This window comes from Trachemys scripta, chromosome 1 (genome assembly GCF_013100865.1).
Source record: "Trachemys scripta elegans isolate TJP31775 chromosome 1, CAS_Tse_1.0, whole genome shotgun sequence".
In the NCBI taxonomy this organism is placed as follows: Eukaryota; Metazoa; Chordata; order Testudines; family Emydidae; genus Trachemys; species Trachemys scripta.
This window is the reverse complement of record NC_048298.1, coordinates 91,917,769-91,944,447: the sequence shown is the minus strand read 5'-3', so window position 1 is coordinate 91,944,447 and position 26,679 is coordinate 91,917,769. Positions and strand designations below refer to the sequence as shown.

Sequence of the window (26,679 nt, the reverse complement as noted above, 5' to 3'; positions counted from 1 at the left end):
TGTGTGTGCCTTATTGCAGGTGGGATAGATAGTAGACTAAGCCCAGCTCCAGCTGGGAGGAAAGGGATGGGTCCTGTTGTTGAGCGGTGAGGAGGGCCTTGAATTCTCCAGCACATAGCTCCTCAGGGAGAAGAACGCATGTGGAGATGTTTTAGCGGCAGTACTGAGATAGGCATGGCAGGAGTGAATTGCTCCATTGGTCACTGAAGGCTGCTATCTTACATCTGACGGTGTGACAGTTTAGAAGAGTAAGAAATCCCCTGGTGCACTGGCCCAGCTGTGTTGTGCCCATGGTGATGGCGGAGATCTCCAGAGGCCTTTGCAGTGGTCATCTTCAGACCTCTTGAATGTTTGTGCCAGAAGGGAGCTGTTTGTTCTCCTGTGGCTTGACTGGAAGATTTTGGGCTAGTCTATGCTACAAGGGCTTTGCTGTATAGCTGTGTCAACAAAGCCCCCAGTGGAGACTCTGCGTATAGCTGCAATTGTATAACTGTTCACCCTGTAGTTAAATCACCTCTCTAGATGACCTAAAATACGACTAAAGGACTCTCTTGCAGGTATAAGATGTGTCTACATGGGGGGTGTTGCTGGCATAGCTCTGTTAGTCAGGGATGTGATATTTTTTCACACCCCGAGCCAACATAGTTAAGCTGGCAAACTTTTTGTAGCATAGACCTGGCCTGTGTCTATAGGAGTTGGTGACCCCTGATTATGGAATTTGGAGAAAACCCTCTAAAAGAAGATTAAAAGGGGAGGGAGCTGCCCAGCAAGATTATTTTGACCTGGAAAAATATTCTCTCTGCTCCTGGTCAGCTCTTCACCCAACGTTCTTATCCATCCCTCCAGGAGAGCAGCGCCATGGCTCAAACTCTGCAAGGCCTCTGGGCAATGAAATGACTATCACCCTTATGGTGACTTTAATATACCAAATCACTTCTTCCCCATTCCACCCCTCAAAAATTCTGCCAGAGTGAAGGAGAAAAGGGCCAAATGTGGGGGTAGTGTCACCATTTGTTTTCTAGCTGCCATGCTAGAAAATTAACCTGTCTATGGCAGGATCTATGAAACCTCATTAGGTGATCCTGTGCTGGAAGAGTTCTGATCTGCATAAAAAGCCTGGGTGGGGAAGAAGCACTTGAGTTGTTTGTTTTCTCCTCTTCGCAACAGAATTGTAGTCTTATTGAGACAAGGTAAGTTAAATAAAGGAGCAGCTGTGTTCCATTTGTGTGCTGTATGGAACACACAGGAGTGGGAGAGCGGAAGTGTGGCTTTATGGTTAAAGGACTGGTCTAGGGATCATATGGAGTGAGCTTAATTCTAGCTCAGTCACAGACTCCCTGGGTGACTGGCAAGACACTTAACCTCTGTCTCACTTCCCCATGAGTAAAAAGGGGGTGATAATCCTTCCTTTCTCTCACCAGTTGTCTAGCTTGTCTGTTTATATTGTAAACACTTTGGAGTGAGGATTGTTTGCGTTGGGTTTGTACGGTGTCTGCCACATTGCAGCCCTGATCTCAATAAGGGCTTCTAGATGCCACTCTAGTACAAATAAATAATGAGGAGCTGCCAGTCCCAGAGGCGGTCTAGAGATAGCAGTGTGGATGTAAAACACTAGGTGATAAACCTATCGCAGTGTGGGTGATTGGGGGGATGTGGGGGACCTTTGGAAGATAATGGCACTTCTGTAAAAACTAGAACAAGATAAACAGGGCACACATTAAATGGATTAAAAGCTGGCTAACTGATAGGTCTCAAAATGGAATTGTAAATGAGGAATCCTCATCGAGCAGATGTGTTTCTAGTGGGGTCCTGTAAGGATCAGTTCTTGGCCCTACGCTATTTAACATTTTTATCAGTGACCTGGAAGGAAACATAAAATTGCCACTGATAAAGCTTGCAGATGATGCAAAAATTGGAGGAGTGATAAATAATGAAGAGGACAGTCACCGAGACACAGCAATCGGGATCACATAGTAAACTGGGCCCAAGCAAACAATATGTGTTTTTATGTGGCTAAATGTATACATCTAGGAACAAAGTGTAGGCCATTCCTGCGGATGAAGGGACTCTAGCTTGGGAAGCAGTGACTGGAAAAGATTTGGGGTTTGTGGTGGATAATTAGCTGAACAGGAGCTCCCTCTGTGGCACTGTTGCCAAAAGGGCTAATGCGATCATTGGATGCATGAACAGGGGAATCTTGGGTAGGAGTAGCGAGGTTATTTTCTCTCTGTGTTTGGCACTGGCACGACTGCCGCTTGGAATATTGTTAATGAGTTCTGGTGTCTGCTAGTCCAGAAGGACACTTATAAATTGGAGAGAGCTCAAAGAAGAGCCATGAGAATGATTAAAGGATTAGAAAACATACCTTATAATTATACTCAAGCAGCTCAATCTACTTTGCTTAACAAAGAGAAAGTTAAGGGGTGACTTGATTACAGTCTGTAAGTACCTACAGGGGGAACAAATATTTAATAACGGGCTGTGTAATCTAGTGGAAGAAGGTATAGCACAAGCCAGTGGTTGGAAGTTGAAACTACAAACATTCAGACTGGAATTAAGGTGTAAATTATTACCAAGGGGGTATGTGGATTCTCCATCAATGACCATTTTAAAATCAAGATTGGATGTTGTTCTACAAGATCTGCTCTAGGAATTATTTTGGGGAAGTTCTCTGGCCTTCATTATACAAGAGGTCAGATTAGATGATCACAATGGTCCCTTTTGGCCTTGGAATCTGTGTAGGTGGGCGTGTTAGCCACTAAGGCTTCATAAAGCGAGCTTTCATTTTAACACAACTGAATTTGTAGGCCCTAAAGTTGTGAAGAAAAACTTAAAACAGGGATCAGCTACCTTTGGCACACAGCCCGTCAGGGAAATCTGCTGGTGGGCTGGGACGGTTTGTTTTCCTGCAGCTTCCGCAGGTTTGGCTGACTGCAGCTCCCACTGGCCGCGGTTCGCCGTTACAGGCCAATGGGGGTTGCGGAAAGCAGCGGCCAGCACATCCCTCGGCCCGCGCTGCTTCCCCCAGCCCCCATTGGCCTCGAACGGCGAACCGCGGCCAGTGGAAGCTGCGATCGGCCAAACCTGCGGACGCTGCAGGTAAACAAACCGTCCCGCCCACCAGCGGATTTCCCTGATGGGCCACGTGCCAAAGGTTGCTGATTCCTGTCTTAAAAGCATCAATGAAGTGCAACCTTGGCTCAGTGTTGTCTTCCTGAGTCTGCAGCCAGCCTGAAACAATAGGTCTGAGAGCTGTGAACTACCCCACTTGTCTCAATAGGATGTTAACACTGAACCCAACAATGGCCATTTAAATGTCAGTTAACTATTTCACGGCCAATCATTTTAGCAGTAACACCCCACTCCTGTGCTTATTTAATATCTCTAAAATATCTCTGATGCCTTCCCAAAAGTTGCCCAAAACTTCTGCTCTTGCTACTGACAATTTCTTTGCTACCATTTTGTATTGTCCACACACAAATCCATGGCATGTGGAAACAATGAAAATGTGGGGATTCAATGTATTTATAGAGTTTACTATTAAAATCACTAGCACAGGTCTACTATAATCCCCAGTCTGTTGTAAGTCATGCAAAATCCAGGAACCTTGGTGCAGGGTTTGGAATCAGACTGCCCTAGAGTAAATAGGTCAGGTCTTGGGTGTGAGTGGTTAAGGACGGCCAAGTGCCAAGTACTGGCCCTATGTATCATGCAGGCATCATTTGTCTGTAACTAAAATTTTCCAGAGGTTAGTCAGAGCCTCTCTCAAGTGTAGGAGTATTGGTTTTCTTTCAGTCATTTAGAAATGCATTTCAGCCTTTAAGGAGAAAATGTCTTCAAAATCTACCACCACCTGTAGAAATTAACATGCCAGTCTAGCTCCTCGTCTAAAGAGGAAATGTGATAATCCTCCCCCTTATTCACATGCTTGCAAACTGATGTTCATGTGTGCATGTGCATACATGGTTATATATGCATGCATGTAGCTTTACATGCTGAGTGCAAGCATGCACCCAGGTTATGCACTCTTGTGCACACAGGCTTATACATGTGGGCACACATGCAATGGACTTTTGCATCTCTTCAGCTATGCTTGGGTTTATTTACGTCCACGCGTATGCACAGATTTGCAGATGTGCCAGCAAGATTTTCACACTTGCATGAACAAGCTGTTGCGGAGGGAGAATTCTGTTGAGAGGATATGCAGCAACTTGCATTGCCACTGCTCTGGAGTGACTTTACCTCAAGCACATCACATTGTTTTATGTCCTACTCTGGGCTTAGATTAAATCCAGCCTGAGGAGGGGAAAGGGGTGAGGTGGGGGGCAGCTGAACCAATGGAATAAAGGAGACAAGGGCCCCCTGAATCTGGAGAGAGGAGACTTGATGAATTGAAAAGGGAGGCAGTTTTAAATAAGAAGGAAAATGGACCTCTGCCTTGCTTCGTCACCTTCCCATCAAGGCCATCCTTCCCCCAATCGTTAGCCGAGCTGCCAACCGGATTAATATTGCAAAGGGAGCGGGGGGCAGCAAAAAACCCCACCAACAATCAGACGATGCCCAGTGTCACTGCAACGTGGGTTACAAAACCCAGGCACAGAACAGAAGTCAAATCCTTCCCACTCAAAGTTATAACAGCAGCAAAGCGGAGGGGCTTGCACTCCCCAATCTTCCCCTCCCCGCCCTTTTGCAGGGAGCCACTACGGGAGCCGTATCCAAATGAGCTGCCTCCCAACAGCCAACCAAAAAGAGTCTCCTGGGCGTGGCCTTCCTCCACTTCCCAGGGAAAGTTTACATTCATCGTTTTTTAAAAAAAGGCAGCGGCAGATGAGCTGGAGCCGGGCCTGAGCTGGTGCAAGGTAACAGAAGTGCCGAGGGGGTGTGGACAGGGGCAGGGGAAGGTTGGTTTAGAATATATCCCTCTACTAGAGGGTGAGTGTGTTACGCTGTTCTGAAGTGATTGTTTTTATTTTCTGTATTAATAATCACAGCCCTTATGTTGAGCTATTTTTGCTAGTGATCTCCAAGTGCTTCACAGAGGATGGGTAGCATCCCCCATTTACAGATGGGCTGCCTCAGGCCCAGAGAGATGATTCGTCGCAATCTGCAAAATCCCAGGGGAAAAAAAATGGTTTTATCCATGACCTGGAATTGGGAGTGAATGCACGTGTTTTTCTCTTCCTGCCCTTCCAAACAAATCTCTGTGCATGGCAATTCTAAACACACGGCATGGTGCTTAAACAAGCTGAAAAAACATGTAGCGCTAGTTTGGGGAGTGAACCTGTGGGGCTAAGAAGTGGATATTGTGTGTGATTTACCTGGCACCCGCAGTGAATTAGTGCAACAGTTACCCTAAGAAAACCGTATCTTATTTTAGTTTGGGTGCTTTGGAGAGAAAATTAAACCTCTGGTCAGCAGCACTGCTCTAAGTTCTGAGGATGAGAGGAGAGGCTGCAGGATAGCGCGAGGGATCTGGCTCAGCTGGCTGGCTTTGACAGACAGTTTTTGCGGAGTAGCAACTGGGTAAGCTGCTCCACAGGAAAAGTGCCCCTGAAGGGGACGATATATGGCAGCTCGAGTATCCCAGCCCATGGTGAGCCAGGCAGTCTTTGGAAGTAAAGCATGGCTCCTAGGACCAGCTTTGGAATTGCACTTTTGGTGCATTATAGCTAGTAAATATCCCACCCGATCTGAATAGATTAGCTCAGGAAAAGGCAAGCAGGTTTCTAAAGCTCCTAAAGCACTTGCAAATGGAGCCCCAGATCAGGACATCTGCTGGAAGGTATTAATATATTCCATCCCTTTTAAAGAAGACTCAAATCAGGCCATTCTGCCAGCAATCGCTGCGATGGTGATGTAGTTTCCCCTCCTAAAAGAGCTCTAGATAAGAACATTCCCTGGCTGCCAACAGTGGCATATTGATGGTATTTCTCCTTCTAAGGAACCCAAGATCAAAACATTCCCTACTGGGGGCAGTGAACACCAGGCTGTTAATAAAGTTCCTTCTTCTAAATGAGCCGAATACCTAGGTATTGAAGTGTCTTGTCTCTTGATCCTTTATTGCTTCTTTTCTTTGCAGTTACCTCCCTAAGGCAGCACACCTGAGGAAACGTCTTTCCCCTGGCATGGGCTATGTCAGATTTTGTAGAGCATGCCCCCTGTGAGAACTTTGAGGCCAATGTGTTTGCCAAGAGCCGATGCCAGAATTGTTTTCGGACAGTTGGTGCTCACCACCAGCTCAGCAACCAGGTGAGCTTTTCATGTGACCTGGAGGGCTATGAATATTTCATGAGAGGCTCCATTGTTTTGGGCTGTGACTGTCTGAGCTGAGTAGATGCAAATTCTCAACACTGCCGCCCAGTGAGGCTTTTTGGATTTCACTGCGGGGGAGGGAGAGGGGACTGAAATTTCCTCTATGCACAGAATCCATCATTTAATTACTCCCTAGTGCTCTGATGAATTCTGAGCCCTGATCAAAGAGGGGACTAGTGCTGTACTACCTGGAGAGGGCTGGAAGTGAGGGTTGAGATGCATTGGCAGTGCTGCGTGGGGAGTCTCAGGGCTGGAGTAGCAGGGGTGTGTGGCAGGTCAGGACTGTGAGGCATCGGTGAATAATGTGTATGGGGGAAAGGTGGGATTGGAATAGCAGAGCCGATACACATCAGGATGGAGTTGTAGGCTTAAAGCGATGCGTGTGTAATAGTGGGGGGTGCTGCCGTATGTTTAAAATCTTCCTTTTGAGGAAAGCCATTGGTGCAGGATGGGGAAAGGATACTGAGCCTTTCACCTTGTCACTGCTTGAATCAGCCCAAGTTAGTAGGGACTGAAGGTCTGATGGCCTCTGGCGTCCACATCACAACTGACCCTGTTTGGTCCCCTTGCTGATAATCTCAATAGAGAAGCCAAGGTCAGAACAGACCATGGAGACCAAACTCTCCTCTCGTCCCCAGGGCAGGGCGAGATGCATTAGTGAGAACTGGTGCCAGTGAGGCTCACGCTGCAGCTGTCCCTGCAATACATGTCTGAGGTATAGAAGACTTTGATCTCCCGGGCTGTTGATCAGACACATTTCATCAGTGCCAAACTCACTTTAGCAATGCACTGTGGGCCAGGTGTGTCACCTGCCGGCTCCTTACTCTGCTGCTAGTGGGGGAGTGTGACGCTGCATCCCAGCATGGGGTGCCAGCTGGTTTCATGTTCACAGAGGGCTTCGTGTTGTTCATTGTTCTCTGGGAGTGATCAGCCCAGGATTATGAAATAGTAATGAGGCTCCCACTCTCTCTGGGCCTGGGCTTCTAGCGTTACCGCTGCCTTGCCTGCGATCTGCTCAGAGCAGTCTCCTCTGAGCGAATCCCAGCGAGGGCAACACAATGGAGGGAAAGCGGTGCTGACAGCCAGGCTGCTAGGAACCTTCCCCCTCGCTGCTTCTATGCCAGGAAGGTAACTGGGCTGGGGAGAAGTGGGAGGCCAGCACCCTGGGGAAATGCCAGAGCAATTATAGAGCCAGGGAGGGAGGGGCTTTGGCTCCAGTCCTCCCTTCGGACTACACCCTCCTTTGCCAGGAAAGCATTTGCCCTGCCCTATGGCACATGGAGCCTTGGCAAAAATCCTCCAGAGTCAGGGGAATGCAGGCGATGAGCAGCTCCTGCCAGTTGGGGCATCGGTTCTCCTGTGATGGGCAGTGTCTGATCTCATTAGCAAAGCCAGACTCTGGCATTTCCTACTTGTCTGGTGAGCCTGGCAGGAGACACCTGTATCAGAGGGCACTTATCTGATCAAGCTAAGCCTTGGGGCTCCCCTGGGAAGGTTCCGCCTTCCTCCCCCTGGCCTGACACCCCAGATATCCCTCTCCCCTGCCATGCCCTTCAAGTGTTCGCTTGGGTTCAGTGCCCCATCCCTCTTCTCCCTCACTTGATCTCTGTCTTGGGGAGACTGCAGCCCCAGGAGATGGAAGGTAACGGCTCCAGCATCCAACCAGGCCTTGCTAGGCCTCTGACTGGACTGCTGAGGAAGGAGAAGAACAGCTTGAACGTGAGAGATCATCGAACAGTGAGGGGCTCCAGCTCTCCCGGAGGCAGGCTGGTTTTAGGGAGATGCCCTGAGAGCCCGGCTAGGAATGAAAGGTCCTCTGGAAGGAGGATGAGATTGATCAGAAAGGCAACTTCCCCACTAGCCCTTTTGAACGGTGGAGTCACCAGTACTTCCCCTTGCTCCCTGCAGGTGCCAGAGGAATATGCTGTGGAGGCCCCACATGGTGATGCCACCAGTGGGCCAGATCCAGGTGGACTTTGGGACCCCCTGTGCATCTTAGCTCCCCAGTGTGATCTGTATGTGTGTGCGGGCTTCAAGGACAGGATTGAGGAGTGAGTATTGCACCGTGGGAGGATCAGCATTTCCCTGACACTGATCCCTGCTAGGTAAATAAGGGGAGGGGAAGGGTAGCTCTCATCCCATGATAGGAGAAGAGAGGTAGGTGTCTTACCATTGATCCCTGCACGTCATGCAAGGGGCAGATGGGGCAAACTCTGAAAACCCACCATCACCGGTGGCACTAGCCAGGCTCCTCACTGGCAGACTCAGTAGAGGCCAAGGGCTGAATGGGCCATGGCGACTGGACTCCCCTCTTCCTCAGCCTCTCCAGAGCCAGGCTGAGGCCCACTGGCAGCGTGCGACGTGTGGGGATCCCTCGCTGGCACTGCCCAGCCTGGCCCTGCTCTGGGGATTGAGGAGTTGGATCTCTGCTGGGCCGATTGAGCAGAGCTGCACTCGCACAGCTCTCCATGCCTGCCCGCGGTAACACATTCAGCTGTACAGTCACCACCAGCTGTTTGTGTTTCCCTGCCTCACAGCTGGCAGGAGAGCTTGGCGTACACCCAACTCAGCAGCCGAGCCCAGGGCAAGTATGAAGAAACCAGCATCCGTACTGATATCAGCACCGACACCAGCACCGGTACCGGAATCAGCTTCACACTCTCGGGGGTGAGATGGGGTCATCTTGTCTTTTGGATTGGGCTGTTTAATTCCCCTTGTGCCTTAACCCCTCAGCACCACTTTCCCTGGGCTCCTGCTGAGACAAGCTGAACCCCAAAGATAAAGGGTAAATAGGTCCGTTTTGAGATATTCTGGGGAACTGCAGAGTGCTGGGTAATTGGGTGTGGGGAGGGATAGATGTTGATGTCATAGGGACAGTCCCAAGGGACCTTTAACACCCACAAAGTAAACTCCCCTAAAGAGCACATCAGCTAATGCTGGGAGTCCACATTTATTCCCCGTGCTCAGACCATTCCCCACAGCACCCCCTATTGGCTGAGGCTGGGACAAGAATAACTCATTGCTCGCCCAAGCTAGTATTCCTACACCATTCCCTATCATGCTTGCTGAAGATAGAGGTTGGCCATGGAGTAATGATGCACTCGCTATAGCTAGCAGGTCTGTACTGCTCCCTGCAGTGCCTCCTACTGGAAGAGCCTGGGATTGAAGTGGCTGTGAGCTCCACACATCACATGCATCTGCATCATTCCCCATAGCACCTCCTGCCAGAAGAGGCTGGGACAGTAGCTTTCTGCATCCTTTTTACTGACGTGGTCCGTTTCATTCCTCAGGACTGGGAAATGACCAGGCTGCTGGACAGCATTTTGGGATCGGACAAACAAGACATGATGAACTACATGGGCCAGAGGAAGGAGGTGCAGATTGGAGCCCTGCAGTCAGACAGACCCAGGTGGGGTCAGACCATGTCCTGGGGCAGAACAGAGTCCCAGAGCTTCATGAAAGAAATCTCTCCTCGGAAAGCAGGTTTGGTTTTCTCCCACCGTAGATCATAGTTCTGGATATAGGTGGCTCGTTCTCCATGTGGGGTTGGTCTTGGAGTCTCTGGTTCAAGGCTCTATTTAGATTGTAACCTCTTTGGGGCAGGGATTGTCTCTTACTCTGTACAATGCCTGGCAGAATGGGGTCCAGTCTCGGCTGCTCCTTAGGCACTACGGTAATAAACGTGATAAAGAGTAAGAATAGAGCCCAGGGTCTGGGCAGTTTTGCTCCTGTGTCCTTGTGCTTCTCAGCCTCGCCTGCAGTTCTCAACCTAATGTCCGCGCAGTTCTGGTTTTGGAGTCTTTGTGGTTCCTGGTGCTCCTCAGCCCCGCCTGGCACCTGCAGTTCTGAACGCAGTGTCTGCAGGATACTACCCTGTTTCCCCGAAAATAAGACATCCTCCGAAAATAAGGCCTACTTACAGTTTTGCCTCTCGTTGTAATATAAGGCATCCCCCCGATAATAAGACCTCCCCGATAATAAGGCATCCACCGATAATAAGGCATTTTTCATTTCTGAAAAATAAGACATCCCCTGAAAATAAGACCTAGCGCATCTTTGGGAGCAAAAATTAATATAAGACACTGTCTTATTTTCGGGGAAACAGGGTAGGTCTTGTCCATGTCATTCTGGATTGTCTCTGGCTCTCATCCCAGTATCCACTTTGTATCGGATCTGACCAGTGCTGGTTCTGGCCACGTTGTTCCTGTGTGAGGGAAGGGATGTATCTGCCTCTTGGAGCTGCCCTAACTGCAATCTTCTGTTTCCCTCCCAGAATCCAGTCCTGTGAGCCAGAGCGCTGGGGATGGCTGGGCAAAGCATCAGATGGAGAGCAGTTATTTCTCTCTGGAACGCCGGAAATCTGACCCCACCTGGGTCTCCTCCCCTCCACGAGCCAGCCCCAGCACCTTGCCAACACACAGTGACCCAGTAAGGACTGGCAGGCATCTCATTTCCTCCATCAGTTCACTAGACTCTGACTTACCTGGGTGCACGAGGCGCGGCGGCGAGGGGCGACACTCCTTGGTGCGGCAGGAATACACGGTGTTGGCTGATCTGCCCAAGCCCAAGCGGATCAGTCACAGGGAGGCATTTGAACATGAACGCAGCAGCTCCCGCACTCGGAGCCCGGGCCGGGCAGAGGTGGAGCGGATCTTTGGATATGAGCGCAGGTGAGACATGGAACGGGGGTGGGTGGGTTTGGGTGCCCCAGGGTAGGTATCATTGAAAGCCTGGTTTTTGGAGGTACGTGTGCACCCACTGCTCTGCTGAGTGCCTGCAAGTCAGCCCCTCCCATTGGTGCTCACACTGAGTTAGAGAGCCATGTTTAAACTCAGTTTAAAGATTAGCTTAGACAGGGCTTGAGGCAGGGCTTCCATCCCTCTGTGAGGGGCCTCCTGGGAACTTCCAGATCGAAGTGTTAGTTATAGTGCCCATAGCTGGCGGGGTGAGGAAATGGAGGGAAGAGCAAGTCTAAGGTGTTAGAGTATAGATGGGGAGAAGAGATGATGGTGGATAAAGAGCATGAGCGGAAGTAAAAACAGAGTGGGCAGTATGGTGGATGGGGTGGGAAATAGAAGGGGTAGATGGGATGTGGAAAGCATTATTGGGGTACAGAACATGAGGGGGAAAGGAGCCATGATGGGGAGTGGAGAGCATGACTAGGGATCATTGGGGAGATAGGGAACATATTGGGTTTGAGGAGATGCAGGTTGTTGAGGAGTGCAAAGCATGGGGGGGATGGTTGATGTAGAAGAGAGCTCAGGATGGGAGGCGGGCATGAGCACAGACAGAGCAGTTCATGTTAGACTCTGATGGAGCTGGGAACTGAAATTCAGAAACATGGTATCACGATCTCTGTCCTACTATGGCCTGTGAAGGTTAGGACTGGAGAGGACTCTGGGCTGGGGGCCTCTTGAAACCCAGACAGAAGAGCACCTGTGATTGTCTTTGTGTGTGGTTGTTAGGAAGTCCGAGACGCTGGAGGTGTTCCAGGCCCTGGAGGACGGCCTCTTGGACCGGCTGGATGGCAAGACCCCACTGCTGACCAAAGAAGGGCGATTAGGCAGGAGGCAGTCCAGCCCCACCCTGTACAGAGAGGTGAGTTGCTGGACTCATCACCAGCCTCTTCCTTAGCCAGATAGCAGTAGACACGGCCCAGCCCTGGCTTCCTTTGAGCAAACACCTTCCCAAGCTGTGTCTTGTCCCCATCGCCTTTCCCATTCTCTCTCTGTGCCACACAACTCTGTCTTCTTCTCTTATTATCACCTCCACTCCTCCCTTTCCACTTAATTCCCAGACCCTGTCTGTCTCCCCACCCCCTTTCTCTGTGTGTGCCCCACTTCTGCCCCTATTGCAAAATTAGACCACTGCTCCTTCACTGGTTGGGTGAGAGGGACCACTTATTTAGGCATGGGATAGGCAGCTCTGCGCGTGTGCAGATGCATGTGTGCACCACTGCCCCCTACTGGAGCATAAGACATGTTGATGTTTGAAAATTCCCTCTGTGGACTGAGCTAAGTGCTTCAGGTAGGTCTGTGCATTACTGCCCCCTATTGTAATACAATGGCCCTGTTGGCATACAGTAGTGCCCCTTCCTTTGTAGGCTATCAGTAACAAGATCCAGCTGGAAGTTGAAGGTAGACAAATTCAGACTGGAAATAACATGTAATTTTTTAACAGTGCGGGTAATTAACCACTGGGACAATTTACCATGGGCCATGGTGGATTCTCCATCACTGGCAATTTTTAAATCAAGATTGGATGTTTTTCTACGAGATCTTCTCTAGTTCATACAGGAATCCTTTGGGAGAGTTCTATGGCCCATGTTATACAGGAGGTCAGACTAGGTTATTCTATAGTGGTTCCTTCTAGCCTTGGAATCGGCGAACCTATGAACTGAATGGTCTCCATGTGCTAATTGCCTCCTTTCCCTGAATGTGCATGAGGGATGTGGACAAGCTCGTTAGAGAACTCACTCCTTTATCCTTCCTCTGATCTCATCCCTAGGGGAACAAGAGGCTCCCACAGCAGCCGGAGCAGCCCGGCAAACGCCGAGGAGAGGCCCTGCGCTCAGTGAGCCCAGCTCGGAGATCGGAGAGAGACTGGAGGAGTCGAGTGGACTCCATGTGCCACATGAGTACAGACAAGTGCATGGACAGAGAAAGGGTGCCGCCTCAGCCCTCGAATCCTGGAAAACACACAGGTAGTAACTGGAAAAGCCAGAGGGATTCCCTGCACCCCACAAACCCCGGGAAGAGCTCAGATAACAGTTGGACTGGCCGAGGGGGGCACCTGCGCTCCTGGAGTCCTGGGAAGTGCACAGAGAGCAACTGGAAAAACCCAAAGGAGACCCACCCTGTGAGTCTAGAGACAAGCACTGAGAGAAAGTGGAAGGATGCAAAAGAGCCCCTGCACCCTGTGAGTGCTGGAAAACGTACGAGTGAGCGACAGAGCCTAGAGGAGAAACCCCACCTTGTGAGTCCGGGGAAATGCACAGAGCGTGATCAGAAGGGCCGGGGCAAATCACTGCACCCCGTGAGTCCAACCAGGCAGCCAGAGAGGGACTGGAGGAGCCAGGCAGAGACCCTGCGCCCCAGGAGTTCATCTGGGAAGCTGGAGAGGGACTGGAGGAGCCAGGCAGAGACCCTGCGCCCCAGGAGTCCAACCAGGCAGCCAGAGAGGGACTGGAGGAGCCAGGCAGAGACCCTGCGCTCTAGGAGTCCATCCGGGAAGCCAGAGAGGGACTGGAGGAGCCAGGCAGAGACCCTGCGCCCCAGGAGTTCATCCGGGAAGCCAGAGAGGGACTGGAGGAGCCAGGCAGAGACCCTGCGCTCCAGGAGTCCAACCAGGCAGCTGGAGAGAGACTGGAGGAGCCAGGCAGAGACCCTGTGCTCCAGGAGTCAAACTCAAAGATCAGAAGACAACTGGAAAACCCAAGAGGAGTGCTTGTGCCACATGAATCCAATGCAACAGCTGGAAAGGGACTGGAGAAGCCAAGGAAAATGTCTGTACTCAGTGAGCTCAGGGCACCAGCCAGAGACCACTTGGAAAAGCCCTGTGAGTCCAAGTCAATGGTTAGAGAGTGACTGGAAGAGCCATGAGCAGTCCCTAGACCTAAGCTCAGAGAAGCAATTGGAGAATGACAGGGGCAAAGAGGAGACCCTATTGCATCAAGTGAGTAGAATTATGGAGGAGTGAGAGTCCTGAGGGACCCAGTGGCTGATGGGAACCCCTCCCCCAGCAGATCCAAACCCTGGCAATCAATCCTCAGTTTCCACAGAGAATCCCATTCCTTGCAGCCCCACCCAGTGAATAGCACAGAGGTTGGCTTCTCCTCTGGTGTTTAGCTCTGTCCCATTCCTTGTGATGCCTCCTGCTGTCCAGGACAGAAATAGAGCTCTGCCCCTGCATGTTTCCCTTTCCCCTGGTGTCCCCTACTGGCTTGAATGAAGAGTGCTTTGTCCTCAGCACTGTGGGGATGAATTTCCCCAGGAGTGTGTTGGGAGATGGGCACATGCTTATGGAAAACATTGGAGAGGGCAGAATCCTAGGGCTTAGCTCCTGATTTCTCTCCCTGTAGTCCCAGCTAGATCGAGGCACAACCCGACCCCTCAACAGTGCCTGCTCCATGGGAAGCCAAGATCTTTATTTGAACACTAACGGGCAATGCCACAAGGTACTCCAGAAACTGGGGAAGAAGTGGGGACAGGAGGAGGGGGGAGAGCGGGGTGTATGTGCGTGTGCATGAGGGAACCTCTCAGAAGCTCCCGGAATGAGCAGGATGACAGGAAATTGGCTGGGCCATTCTCTGTGACAAAGGCTAGCTGGCCTCTCACGCAGGTGCTGTCTCAGCATGCAGCACCTCTCTCTCTCTCTCTGACACCATGTCTGAGCGAGTCTCTGCTTGAAAGGCAGCTGTGAGGTACTGAATTGCTGTTTTTTGTGAGAGGTGGGTAAATGTATCTGCAATTGCACTTCCCCTCTCCCAGTACATTTTCCATGCTCGTTAGAACATTATACACACTAATTAATCCTTCCAACACCTCCATTAGGCAGGAAAACATTACTTCCCCTATTTCAGAGGTGGGGAAACTGAGGCCCAGGGGGGCAAAGTGATGTGCCCAAGGTCACAGAGAGGGTCGGTGGCATAACTGGTTTAAAATGCAAGAGTTTCTGGCTCCCAGTGCTGAGCTCAGCCCAACCTCTCTCTTTCTCTCATATCCTATGATAAGGTGTAGTTGACTATTGCATATGGATAAGGGGAAAGGCTTATTTTACAAATAGAATCAAAAGTGAGTGATTGTACCGGTGCTCTTGTGATTTAGATGATCTCTCAAGTCAATTTGATGCTGATGAAAGGTACCAGCCTATCTGATCATTCTGGAGCCTGAATCTTGTATTGAACCCAGGTCATGTGCTGTGTAGACACCAGTAGTGCTCTCTTCCCTGCCTCCCTCCCCCTCAGTGTGCCTGAGCCCTCCCCTGGAAAGATCTCCTCCCAAGAGAGGGGAGTTGTCTCCATGGCCCATTCGCACTTCTGCTGAGAATGTCAAGGAGGGGGCCAATGGAGGAGGATCATGAGGGTACATTTGTTGGGGATGTGGGCATCCATTTGCTCTGGAATGTGACTTATCAACTCATTTCCCATGAAGCATCAGACAGGAATGCCTTGCACTCCATGTCCACCCATTTGAATGGGTGACCCAACCCACGTGCCATTCCCAGTCCCCTGAGCCATGAAACTCTTGACGTAGAGTTGAAAGGCTCTGTATCCCACCCCCCATCTCTGAACCAGCCACCCTGTACAGGGGGGTTGTGTGTGTCCCTCTTCTGAAGTTTATATTATTTCTGCTAACAACACTGAATTTGCTTCTGGCTTGTTTTTCCCTCCTTTGTAGAGGGCATCTTCTCAATGCTGCGGTGTCCTGGGGCCCTGGCCATATGGGAGAACCGGCTCTAGCTAAACAGCAGCAAGGGTTCAGCTCTTTCCTCCTCCCTACCCCCATCCTGCCCTTCACCTCCCCCACAGGGGCTATTAAAATGCTAATACTCTTGAGTACCAGGCTGTCACTTGATGGGAGGCCCAGCACTCTCTCCTCCCTTTCCTGGAGCTCCTATTGCTTACTTTCCTCACTTGTGCAGCTGAAAGCAGACTGGGCCCTGAGGGAAGGTGCCCTTTCTTCCTTGGCATTTGTTCTTTCTTAGTGCCCTCCTCTCTTGGCCAGGTTGGTGAACACAGAAAGAAGGAAGTGGAGGGCCACAAGGGTCACACATCTCAAAGTTTCAGAGTAGCAGCTCTGTTAGTCTGTATCCACAAAAAGAACAGGAGTACTTGTGGCACCTTAGGGCTGGTCTACACTAGGGGTGGGATCGATCTTAAGATACACAACTTCAGCTACGAGAATAGCGTAGCTGAAGTTGACATATCTTAGTTCGATTTACCTCGCGTCCTCACAGCGCAGGATCGATGGCCGCGGCTCCCCCATCGACTCCGCTACCGCCTCTTGCTCTGGTGGAGTTCCGGAGTCGACGGGGAGCGCATTCGGGGATCAATTACTACCCGCCGATCCTGCGGGTAGTGAAGACGTACTCTATTTAGAGACTAACAAATTTATTTGAGCATAAGCTTTCATGGGCTACAGCCCACTTCATCGGATGCATGCAGTGGAAAATACAGTAGGAATATATATATATATATACACACACACACAGAGAGAGAGAACATGAAACAGTGAGTGTTACCATACACACTATAAGGAGAGTGATCAGTTAAGGTGAGCTATTATTAGCAGGAGAGAAAAAGAACTGTTTGTAGTGGTAATGGAAATGGGACACACACACACACCCCTTCCTACTGTATTTTCCACTGCATGCATCCGATGAAGTGGGCTGTAGCCTACGAAAGCTTATGCTCAAATAAATTTGTTAGTCTCTAAGGTGCCACAAGTACTCCTGTTCTTTTTACATCTCTAAGTGTTTTCTATAGTACCTGTCACCATAGTACACCTCTACCCCGATATAACGCTGTCCTCGGGAGCCAAAAAATCTTACCGCGTTATAGGTGAAACCACATTATATTGAACTTGCTTTGATCCGCTGGAGTCCACAGCCCCCCAGCCCCCCCCAGAGCGCTGCTTTACCGCGTTATATCCGAATTCGTGTTATATCGGGTTGCGTTATATTGGGGTAGAGGTGTATTGAAGTACTTAAATACAGGGTTTAACCTATCTCTATCCATTTCGATGGACCCCTGTCACCATAGTATTTGGGTGCTGCACCGACATTAATGCATTTAGCCTCACAACACCTCTGTGAGCTGGGGAAAGGTTATTAGCTCCATTTTACAGATGGGGCAGTTGTGGTAAAGAGAGATTGAATGACCTGCAGAAAGTCCAGTAGGAAGCCTGTGATAGAGAGAGGAATTTGACTCAGACCTCCTGAGGCTCAGTCCAATGCTTGCTTTAACCACAGAACCACCCTTCCTTCTTACAATCCCCCCTGGCCCCAACATATACCTCTTCAATTCTCACAAAACTAAGTGATTGGGCACCAAAATGGCAAATGAAATTTAATGTGGATAAATGTAAAGTAATGCACATTGGAAAAAATAACCCCAACTATACATAAAATATGATGGGGGTTAATTTAGCTACAACTAATCAGGAAAGAGCTCTTGGAGTCATCGTGGATAATTCTCTGAAGACATCCACGCAGTGTGCGGCGGCCGTCAAAAAAGCAAACAGGATGTTAGGAATCATTAAAAAAGGGATAAGAGAATTAGACAGAGAATATCTTATTGCCCTTATATAAATCCATGGTACGCCCACATCTTGAATACTGTGTACATATGTGGTCTCCCCATCTCAAAAAAGATATACTGGCACTAGAAAAAGTTCAGAAAAGGGCAACTAAAATGATTAGGGGTTTGGAATGGGTCCCATATGAGAAGAGATTAAAAAGGCTAGGACTTTTCAGCTTGGAAAAGAGGAGACTAAGGGGGGATATAGTAGAGGTATATAAAATCATGAGTAGCATGGAGAAAGTGAATAAGGAAAAGTTATTTACTTATTCCCATAATATAAGAACTAGGGGCCACCCAATGAAATTAATGGGCAGCAGGTTTAAAACAAATAAAAGGAAGTTCTTCTTCACACAGCGCACAGTCAACCTGTGGAACTCCTTGCCTGAGGAGGTTGTGAAGGCTAGGACTATAACAGCGTTTAAAAGAGAACTAGATAAATTCATGGAGGTTAAGTCCATTAATGGCTATTAGCCATGATGGGTAAGGAATGGTGTCCCTAGCCTCTGTTTGTCAGAGAGTGGAGATGGATGGCAGGAGAGAGATCACTTGATCATTACCTGTTAGGTTCACTCCCTCTGGGGCACCTGGCATTGGCCACTGTTGGCAGACAGGGTACTGGGCTGGATGGACCTTTGGTCTGACCCAGTATGGCCGTTCTTATGTCTTATGACCAGTCCCTTAAAAACCCGCAGTCTGGTTGCAAATGGTCATAGGCAATATCGTGTAGTTGTAGCCGTGTCTATCCCAGGATAAGAGAGAGACCAGGTGGATGAGGTAATATCTTTTATTGGACCAACTTCTGCTGGTGAGAGAGACAAGCTTTCGAGAGAGCTCTTCTTCAGATGTGGCTCGAAAGTTTGCCTCTCTCACCAACAGAAGTTGGTCCAATAAAAGATATTACCTCACCCACCTTGTCTGTCTATAGGCATTATCCAGAGCTGTGGCTAGTCAGAGGCTCTGCTGGGCATATGACCCTTTCTCAGATATCTGTAACCATGTTCCAATTTCCCAGTATCTGAGGTTCATGGATCCAGGTACAGAGGGCAAAAGGTCAGCCAGTGTAATGGTAGATGATGGGGATGACACAGAGGGAGAAGGGATAGTGTGTGTAAGGCAGCTCTGCCCTAGGAGAGGATGGGGGACACTGAAGGTGGGCAGAGGTGGGGAGGGCTCATCCAGGGTTTGTATTCAGCTTGCCAGCTTCCGCCATGCTGTGGTTACATCGGAGCATAGAATCATAGAATTATAGAATATCAGAGTTGGAAGGGACCTCAAGAGGTCATCTAGTCCAACCCCCTGCTCAAAGCAGGACCAATTCCCAGCTAAATCATCCCAGCCAGGGCTTTGTCAAGCCGGGCCTTAAAAACCTCCAAGGAAGGAGACTCCACCACCTCCCTAGGTAACGCATTCCAGTGTTTCACCACCCTCCTAGTGAAATAGTTTTTCCTGATATCCAACCTGGACCTCCCCCACTGCAACTTGAGACCATTGCTCCTTGTTCTGTCATCTGCCACCACTGAGAACAGCCGAGCTCCATCCTCTTTGGAACCCCCCTTCAGGTAGTTGAAGGCTGCTATCAAATCCCCCCTCATTCTTCTCTTCTGGAGACTAAACAATCCCAGTTCTCTCAGCCTCTCCTCATAAGTCATGTGCTCCAGACCCCTAATCATTTTTGTTGCCCTCCGCTGGACTCTTTCCAATTTTTCCACATCCTTCTTGTAGTGTGGGGCCCAAAACTGGACACAGTATTCCAGATGAGGCCTCACCAATGTCGAATAAAGGGGAACGATCACGTTCCTCGATCTGCTGGCAATGCCCCTACTTATACAGCCCAAAATGCCGTTAGCCTTCTTGGCAACAAGAGCACACTGTTGACTCATATCCAGCTTCTCGTCCACTGTGACCCCTAGGTCCTTTTCAGCAGAACTGCTACCTAGCCATTCGGTCCCTAGTCTGTAGCAGTGCATGGGATTCTTCCGTCCTAAGTGCAGGACTCTGCACTTGTCCTTGTTGAACCTCATCAGGTTTTTTTCTGCCCAATCCTCTAATTTGTCTAGGTCCCTCTGTATCCGATCCCTACCCTCTAGTGTATCTACCACGCCTCCTAGTTTAGTGTCATCTGCAAACTTGCTGAGAGTGCAGTCCACACCATCCTCCAGATCATTAATAAAGATATTAAACAAAACCGGCCCCAGGACCGACCCTTGGGGCACTCCACTTGAAACCGGCTGCCAACTAGACATGGAGCCATTGATCACTACCCGTTGAGCCCGACGATCTAGCCAGCTTTCTATCCACCTTACAGTCCATTCATCCAGCCCATACTTCTTTAACTTGGTGGCAAGAATACTGTGGGAGACCGTATCAAAAGCTTTGCTAAAGTCAAGAAATAACACATCCACTGCTTTCCCCTCATCCACAGAGCCAGTTATCTCATCATAGAAGGCAATTAGGTTAGTCAGGCACGACTTCCCCTTCGTGAATCCATGCTGACTGTTCCTGATCACTTTCCTCTCCTCTAAATGTTTCATAATTGATTCCTTGAGGACCTGCTCCATGATTTTTCCAGGGACTGAGGTGAGGCTGACTGGCCTGTAGTTCCCCGGATCCTCCTCCTTCCCTTTTTTAAAGATGGGCACTACATTAGCCTTTTTCCAGTCATCTGGGACCTCCCCCGATCGCCATGAGTTTTCAAAAATAATGGCTAATGGCTCTGCAATCTCACCCGCCAACTCTTTTAGCACCCTCGGATGCAGCGCATCCGGCCCCATGGACTTGTGCACGTCCAGTTTTTCTAAATAGTCCTGAACCACTTCTTTCTCCACAGAGGGTTGGTCACCTTCTCCCCATGCTGTACTGCCCAGTGCAGCAATCTGGGAGCTGACCTTGTGCGTGAAGACAGAGGCAAAAAAATCATTGAGTACATTAGCTTTTTCCACATCCTCTGTCACTAGGTTGCCTCCCTCATTCAGTAAGGGGCCCACACTTTCCTTGATTTTCTTCTTGTTGCTAACATACCTGAAGAAACCCTTCTTGTTACTCTTAACATCTCTTGCTAACTGCAACTCCAAGTGTGATTTGGCCTTCCTGATTTCACTCCTGCACGCCTGAGCAATATTTTTATACTCCTCCCTGGTCATTTGTCCAATCTTCCACTTCTTATAAGCCTCTTTTTTGCATTTAAGATCAGCAAGGATTTCACTGTTTAGCCAAGCTGGTCGCCTGCCATATTTACTATTCTTTCTACACATTGGGATGGTTTGTTCCTGCAACCTCAATAAGGATTCTTTAAAATACAGCCAGCTCTCCTGGACCCCTTTGCCCTTCATGTTATTCTCCCAGGGGATCCTGCCCATCTGTTCCCTGAGGGAGTCAAAGTCTGCTTTTCTGAAGTCCAGGGTCCGTATTCTGCTGCTCTCCTTTCTTCCTTGTGTCAGGATCCTGAACTCGACCATCTCATGGTCACTGCCTCCCAGGTTCCCATCCACTTTTGCTTCCCCTACTAGTTCTTCCCTGTTTGTGAGCAGCAGGTCAAGAAAAGCTTTGCCCCTAGTTGGTTCCTCCAGCACTTGCACCAGGAAATTGTCCCCTACACTTGCCAAAAATTTCCTGGATTGCCTGTGCACCGCTGTATTGCTCTCCCAGCAGATATCAGGGTGATTAAAGTCTCCCATGAGAACCAGGGCCTGCGATCTAGCAATTTCTGCTAGTTGCCAGAAGAAAGCCTCGTCCACCTCTCTGAGCACATTCTCTGACTTTATTCCCCTTGTTCTGCCAGTCAGTTACAGGGAAGATGTTTCTAAATGAATGATATTAAATGGGTTCAGGTGCATATTTCAGAAGCAAAGAAGGTAAGAGGCAAATCTGGTCTTCTGGGAATTACAGTTCATTCAGTCAGGGGCTACAGAGATCTCATGAAATCTCCCTAGAGAGTTGTAAGGCTGCTCTTCTGCTCACGTTTCTGTGAGGCTAAAGGCAAGAGGGCATTTTCCTGCTCCTGCTCTTTCCTGTCTGACAGTCCTGCTGAAGGACAGGAAGCAACAGTAAGAAGATCCCAGGTGCTACCAAGTGGATGATGCCCTCTGTGGGTGCGCAACTTTTGAGAGAGGAGCTCCGCCATGGGCAGTGCCCTCAGCTAGGAGCTGAGTGTGAACGTGGGGTGGGGGCAGAAGTCCTGGCTGGCTTGCTTGCCTGCCTGCAGCGGGCACCCCCTTTCCCCTGCAGCTCTTCCTGGCCGGGGTCACCTGGTTTAACACTTCTCTTGCATCTGTGCTGCTGATCCCTTAGGCTCTCCCTCGCCCCCCTTGACCCTGCGCCCTTCCTGATTGGCTGGCCAGCTCCGCCTGGCTCCCCCATTGGCTACCGGCCCCTCCGGCCGCGTGCATGTCCCGGCTCCGCGGCCTCCCATTGGCCGGGGGGACCCTCCCAGGAAGTTTAAAAAAAAAAAGCAAAGGGGGAGGGGGCGGAAAAGTTTCTGGGCGGCTGGGAGCGAGCGGAGGGAAGGCGCCGATGGCGGGGCTGGCGCCGCGGGAGCGCTGAGGCCGGGCCCCTGCACGGGCTGGGCTCCCCCCGCAGCCGGCACCATGACAGTGAGTCTCCGCTCCGGCCCGGCCCGGCGCGCGGGGGAAGTTAGTCGGGAGCTGAACCCGGCCGGGGCGCTGGGGACGAGCCGCCCTGGGGCCTCTCTCCTGGCGCGGGGTGGGGCTGCGCGGTGCATGTGTGAGCCGGTGCCGTGCAGCTGCGGGCCGCCGTCTGCCGCGCTGGGTGTGCGGCTCGCCCGGTTGTGAGCCGAGCGCTCTTCTGCGCGGGGGAGCCCGATCCGGGGCTGGGACCCACCCTCTGGCTGTCCTGGGTCCTGGCTTACGCGTTTGGAAGGCGCCCATTGCTGCAGTCACTGGCCTCTGGGCTGCTGGTCCCCTTGCATGGACCCTCCCCCCAGGCTGGTCTCCCCACCACCACTTGCACTGCACAGGTCTTGTGGTTTCAGTTGCCTTTTATTATTTACAGGAAGTTAAGTCAAGCAGCAGCTGTTTGCTAGGGCCCTGGGGCAGGTTGGGCTCTTGGGGTGGCATGACTGCATCTGTGAGGGGCAGGTCAGCTTTGGGGTGGGGGATAGAGGAGGTACGTGCAGAGGGAGTTGTAGGCATGATGCTATCTCTGGGGCAGCAAGCGCCAGCAGGCGATGGCATGTCAGTGGTGGGACAGTAGACTGTGGAAGGGGCAGAGCTCTCAGACTGGTAACAGAGGAGGGTCAGCTCCGAGGCAAGTGCCTGAGGGTATTGGCTGTGCACACACAGGGCAGGGAGGGGAGAAGGTGTGAGTGAGTGAACAGGGCAGTGAGGTTTTTTCTTTTTTCTTTTTTTTTCTCCTCCTCCCCAGCTTGAGAAGGGAGAGACAGCATGGTCTCTGAGAGTGGGGAGTAGAGATTGTCAGTCTGGGTCGTGGGCTGCAGCCTGGTGGGGGACCCATAGTGTGCGAGGGAGTGGGCTGGTGGCCGGGCTGGATGGAGTCCTGCTGGAACTGGATGGGGAGGCACCAAGGGAGGCTGGGATGCGATGACCCTGGGCACCGTCATGAGCTATCAGCCTACGCTTCCTTACAGCATCACAACATCCTGCAGCTTTTCCTGTCCTTCCTGGTGACACCCCGTCCTTTTCCTCCTCCCCCACATGGGGTCAGGCAGAGGCGGGCTCATGGAATGGGAACTTTGCGCAGCCTGGGTGTAGGAGTGGAGTTCCCTGGTGAGATGTCGTGTTGTATCTCTCCCCCCTCCCTCCAAGCAATAGAGTGAATCTTCCCCCATCACTAACCCCTCCCTCCTTCTCCTCACTTGTCTGTGTTTTCCCTGATTTGGGGAGAGCAGGTCCCTCTTGGGAAACAGCCAAGCAGTGCCTGTGACTGTGGTGGAATGGCTGTTATCTCTAGCAGAGCTGGGTTCCTGCCAATTAGATACCCAAGACTTAACAAATGCACTGCCTAAAGCTCCGTTCCGCCCCCCCGACACACCCCGTTTCTGTCCAGATTTGCTGATCCAAGCACCCCCTGCTAATTCAACCCAGGCAGCTCTCCCCACCCACTTCATCTCAGTCCTCAGCTGCAGCACCTCTGCGTGTTGATCCCCACCTCGGATATTTCAGTCCTCGGCAGGGAGGGTAGATGTGTGAAACACACAAACAGAAACAAGGATACCAAACTTACATCGCTAATGACCTTGTTCAGGATTTGAACTTGGCCTTTATTTAGAAGCGAGAGGCCCTTGCACCGAACCCTGCTGTGCTGCTGCCTCCAGCACACACTGTAAAAGAGGATGTGGTTTAGGGGAAGAGGCAGTGGTTGGCTCTATCTGCTGAGGGTGGTACAGGAAGGGGACCAGCATTCCTAGGCCCTGGAGGGAAGGTTGCTGCACACAGCAGAATAATGGAGGTGACAGGCTGGGCTGTGCATCCTTGCTCCTGGAGGCAGTTCTCACAGGGTTAGGCAAAGCACAACATCCACTTGTTTTCATAGCATGAATGAAATTGGGAGCTGTGTGGGCCCTTGATCCAGCGGAGGGAGTAACTCTGCTTTCACCAAACAGATCATGGGGCAGCTTTCCTTCCCTTCTGTCCTGAGTCCTCTGTCACGTGAATACCATTATACAGGTCTGTCGCATCTTACGCGCATTTAATATGCGCGATTTCAACTTTACGCAGTCGGCAAAAACAAAAAAGAGAAAAACAACAATTTTAATACTATTCCTGTAGTGCGGGCGATTTCGCCCGCCATTGAACTCAATGGGGTTTTGGCTATACGCGGTTTTTGCTTTAGTGCTAAGCGCAGAACGGGAACCCCAGCGTAAGATGAGACAGACCTGTATTAACAAGATGAGGGGGAAGGGTGTCTCCCTGGAGCTGAAATGTTTCAAAAGTCACTGTGCATGGTAGAGAAAATGGAGCTGGTTCTGACCAGTGGCCCTGGGGAACATCTGGGAAAATGCAGGAGGTGGTGCTGGTCCCCAGAAGGTAGAACTGGAAAAGACCCATCAGATCACACAGTCTCTCTCCCTGCAGCCAGGGTAGGATTGTCCCCTGGGGGACAGTTCCATAGGGTTCTAGCCAGTCTGGTTTTAAAAGTTTAAAAGGGATGGGGCCTCCTCCATCTCCCGCCCCCCTCCCATAGGCTACTCCATAGCCTAATAGACCTAACTGTATGGAAGTGTCTTCTGAATGTTCCCTTTTGCTTAATTCCTTATTTCTAGCTATACCCCCTGGTACCACCCTAATTCCTTTCCTTCTTTGGTGTTTACATTCTTCAAATATTTGCAGACTGTTATCATGTCCCCCACAGTCATCACTTAGCCAGGCTAAGCATATTCTGTTCTTATTGTAAACCAGTCTCTCCAGCCCCTTGAGCACTTCTTCTCTAGAGCCCTTCCAACTTGTCAATCTCTTTCTAGAGGTGTGGTGTACAGAAGTGAATGAAATGCTCTGGGTGGGGCCACACCAAAGCTAAGTAGTCCTTGCCCAAGGCCTCTGGACATGCAGCCTAAAGTAGCATTTAAGGATGGCTGTTTTTTTCTGTTTTGCTGCCATATCCGATTGCAAAGTCTCTAGTTCGTTGTCTGCTGTCACCCCAAGGCCCCTCAACATCTCTGCTTTCTCGCTTCTCCCTCCTGCTGAATTTCTGTTTCAGAATATTTTTCCCCAGACACATTATCCCATGCTGTTCCAAATGGAATCTCCTTTTTAGTATGTTGCACATTGGCTAGATTCCATGCTGTGCTTCCTGGGACAGAAGGTGCAGCTTGTGGGGGAGAGGGGGCAAAGGTGGCTTTAAGCCATCCCTTGCACCTCTTGAAATACCAGCCCCAGCGTAAGCTACAACAGCCCCAGGGCTGTCCTAAAACTTATGGCAACTTCCCCACAGCTTCCTGTAGGCTGCTCTGCAACCCTGAATAGCTATAAAGAAAGTGCCACAGTCAGGAAGACCCCTCCTAACCCGGGTGCACCCCCACACATGCGGCTGCAAGGGAAGCAATACAAGGCCACATATGCTGCCCTTACGTTGTTCCTGTGTTGGGGGAATTCTTCCTGAAGCCTCCTTTATGGTCCCTATACCGGACATGGGGGCTGGAGTAGGTGTCAGAATCTGGTCCAATGGTGCTAATATGTTGTTGAAGTCCTCTGGCATTGCTGTGCCCCTTCTGGGGTTTGCAGGTCCTCCCAATGTAATGTCCTCTGCTAATATCAGTTAACTTGATGATTAATACTCTGGTAGTGTAAATCACAAATAAGATGAGACTTTGCACTGATCCTTGTGGCCACCTCACTAGACATCTGCCCTCTTGCTCAGTATACTGCTGTTTTATCCTTCCCCCTTTTTTAGGATCATACTTGGGGTTTTAATCTACCTGACCATGATATTTATCCAAGGCCATTGGAACTGGTTCATCGGTTAAGATTTTGTAAAGAGTCTGAATCAAATGCATTACTAAAATCCAAGTTTGACACGTACTGTGTCCCTGTGTTCGTTTAGACTTTTTTTTTTTTTTTTTTTTTACGCATTACAAAAATTAGGCTTGACTGGCCAGTTGTTATTTCTAAGTCCGTGCTGCTTATTGGGATATCTATTACTCACCATGAAGTTCTGGGAAGCTGTAGTGTGGACATCTGGTGGAATAGAGAATGATGCCATACGGCATCTGGGGACAAGGGGTGGGATTGGCTAGCAACTGGGCTGGCTTTGCTCGGTGACCTTAGGGTACCTTGGTTTAGTATGTGGGAGTGTATTGTTTGCGATGCACATGTGTTTGGCAGCATGTTGGTTTTATGTTCCATTTCCCTCCCTGCCCCACCCCCAGTTCACCGCTAGCTGTGGGGGCGCTGGATTGGAAAGGGGAGCAGCTGCTGCATAGATGCAAGCACATAATGTGAAGAGTGTTGGGGGAGGCATGGGGGGAAGCCTGGCGTGACTGTGGGGTGGACAACATCAACAGGATAGTAAGATTGGGGGAAGGGTGCATGTCTCCCTCCTTGTCCCCCACCCTCAGAGGCTGCTCTAGGCGAAGGCAAGCCAGCAGCTGCCTA

The 26,679-nt window shown here is 50.4% G+C and overlaps 1 protein-coding gene across 2 annotated transcripts in view; it reads left to right on the top strand.

Annotated features, from left to right (window-relative positions):
• Positions 1-8,855: 8,855 nt before the first annotated feature.
• TRIOBP (TRIO and F-actin binding protein) overlaps positions 8,856-26,679 on the top strand; it is a 36,698-nt gene continuing 18,874 nt past the window's right edge. The window contains exons 1-5 of one of the 2 annotated variants that reach the window (XM_034776973.1): positions 8,856-8,979; positions 9,603-9,795; positions 10,586-10,982; positions 11,778-11,910; positions 12,820-13,986. In XM_034776973.1, the coding sequence (XP_034632864.1) occupies positions 9,612-9,795; positions 10,586-10,982; positions 11,778-11,910; positions 12,820-13,986 (1,881 nt within the window). In that variant the 5' untranslated portion in view covers positions 8,856-8,979; positions 9,603-9,611. Of the gene's footprint in view, positions 8,980-9,602; positions 9,796-10,585; positions 10,983-11,777; positions 11,911-12,819; positions 13,987-22,064; positions 22,204-26,679 lie in introns of those variants that run through there. The other variant, XM_034776991.1, reaches the window with a different exon arrangement.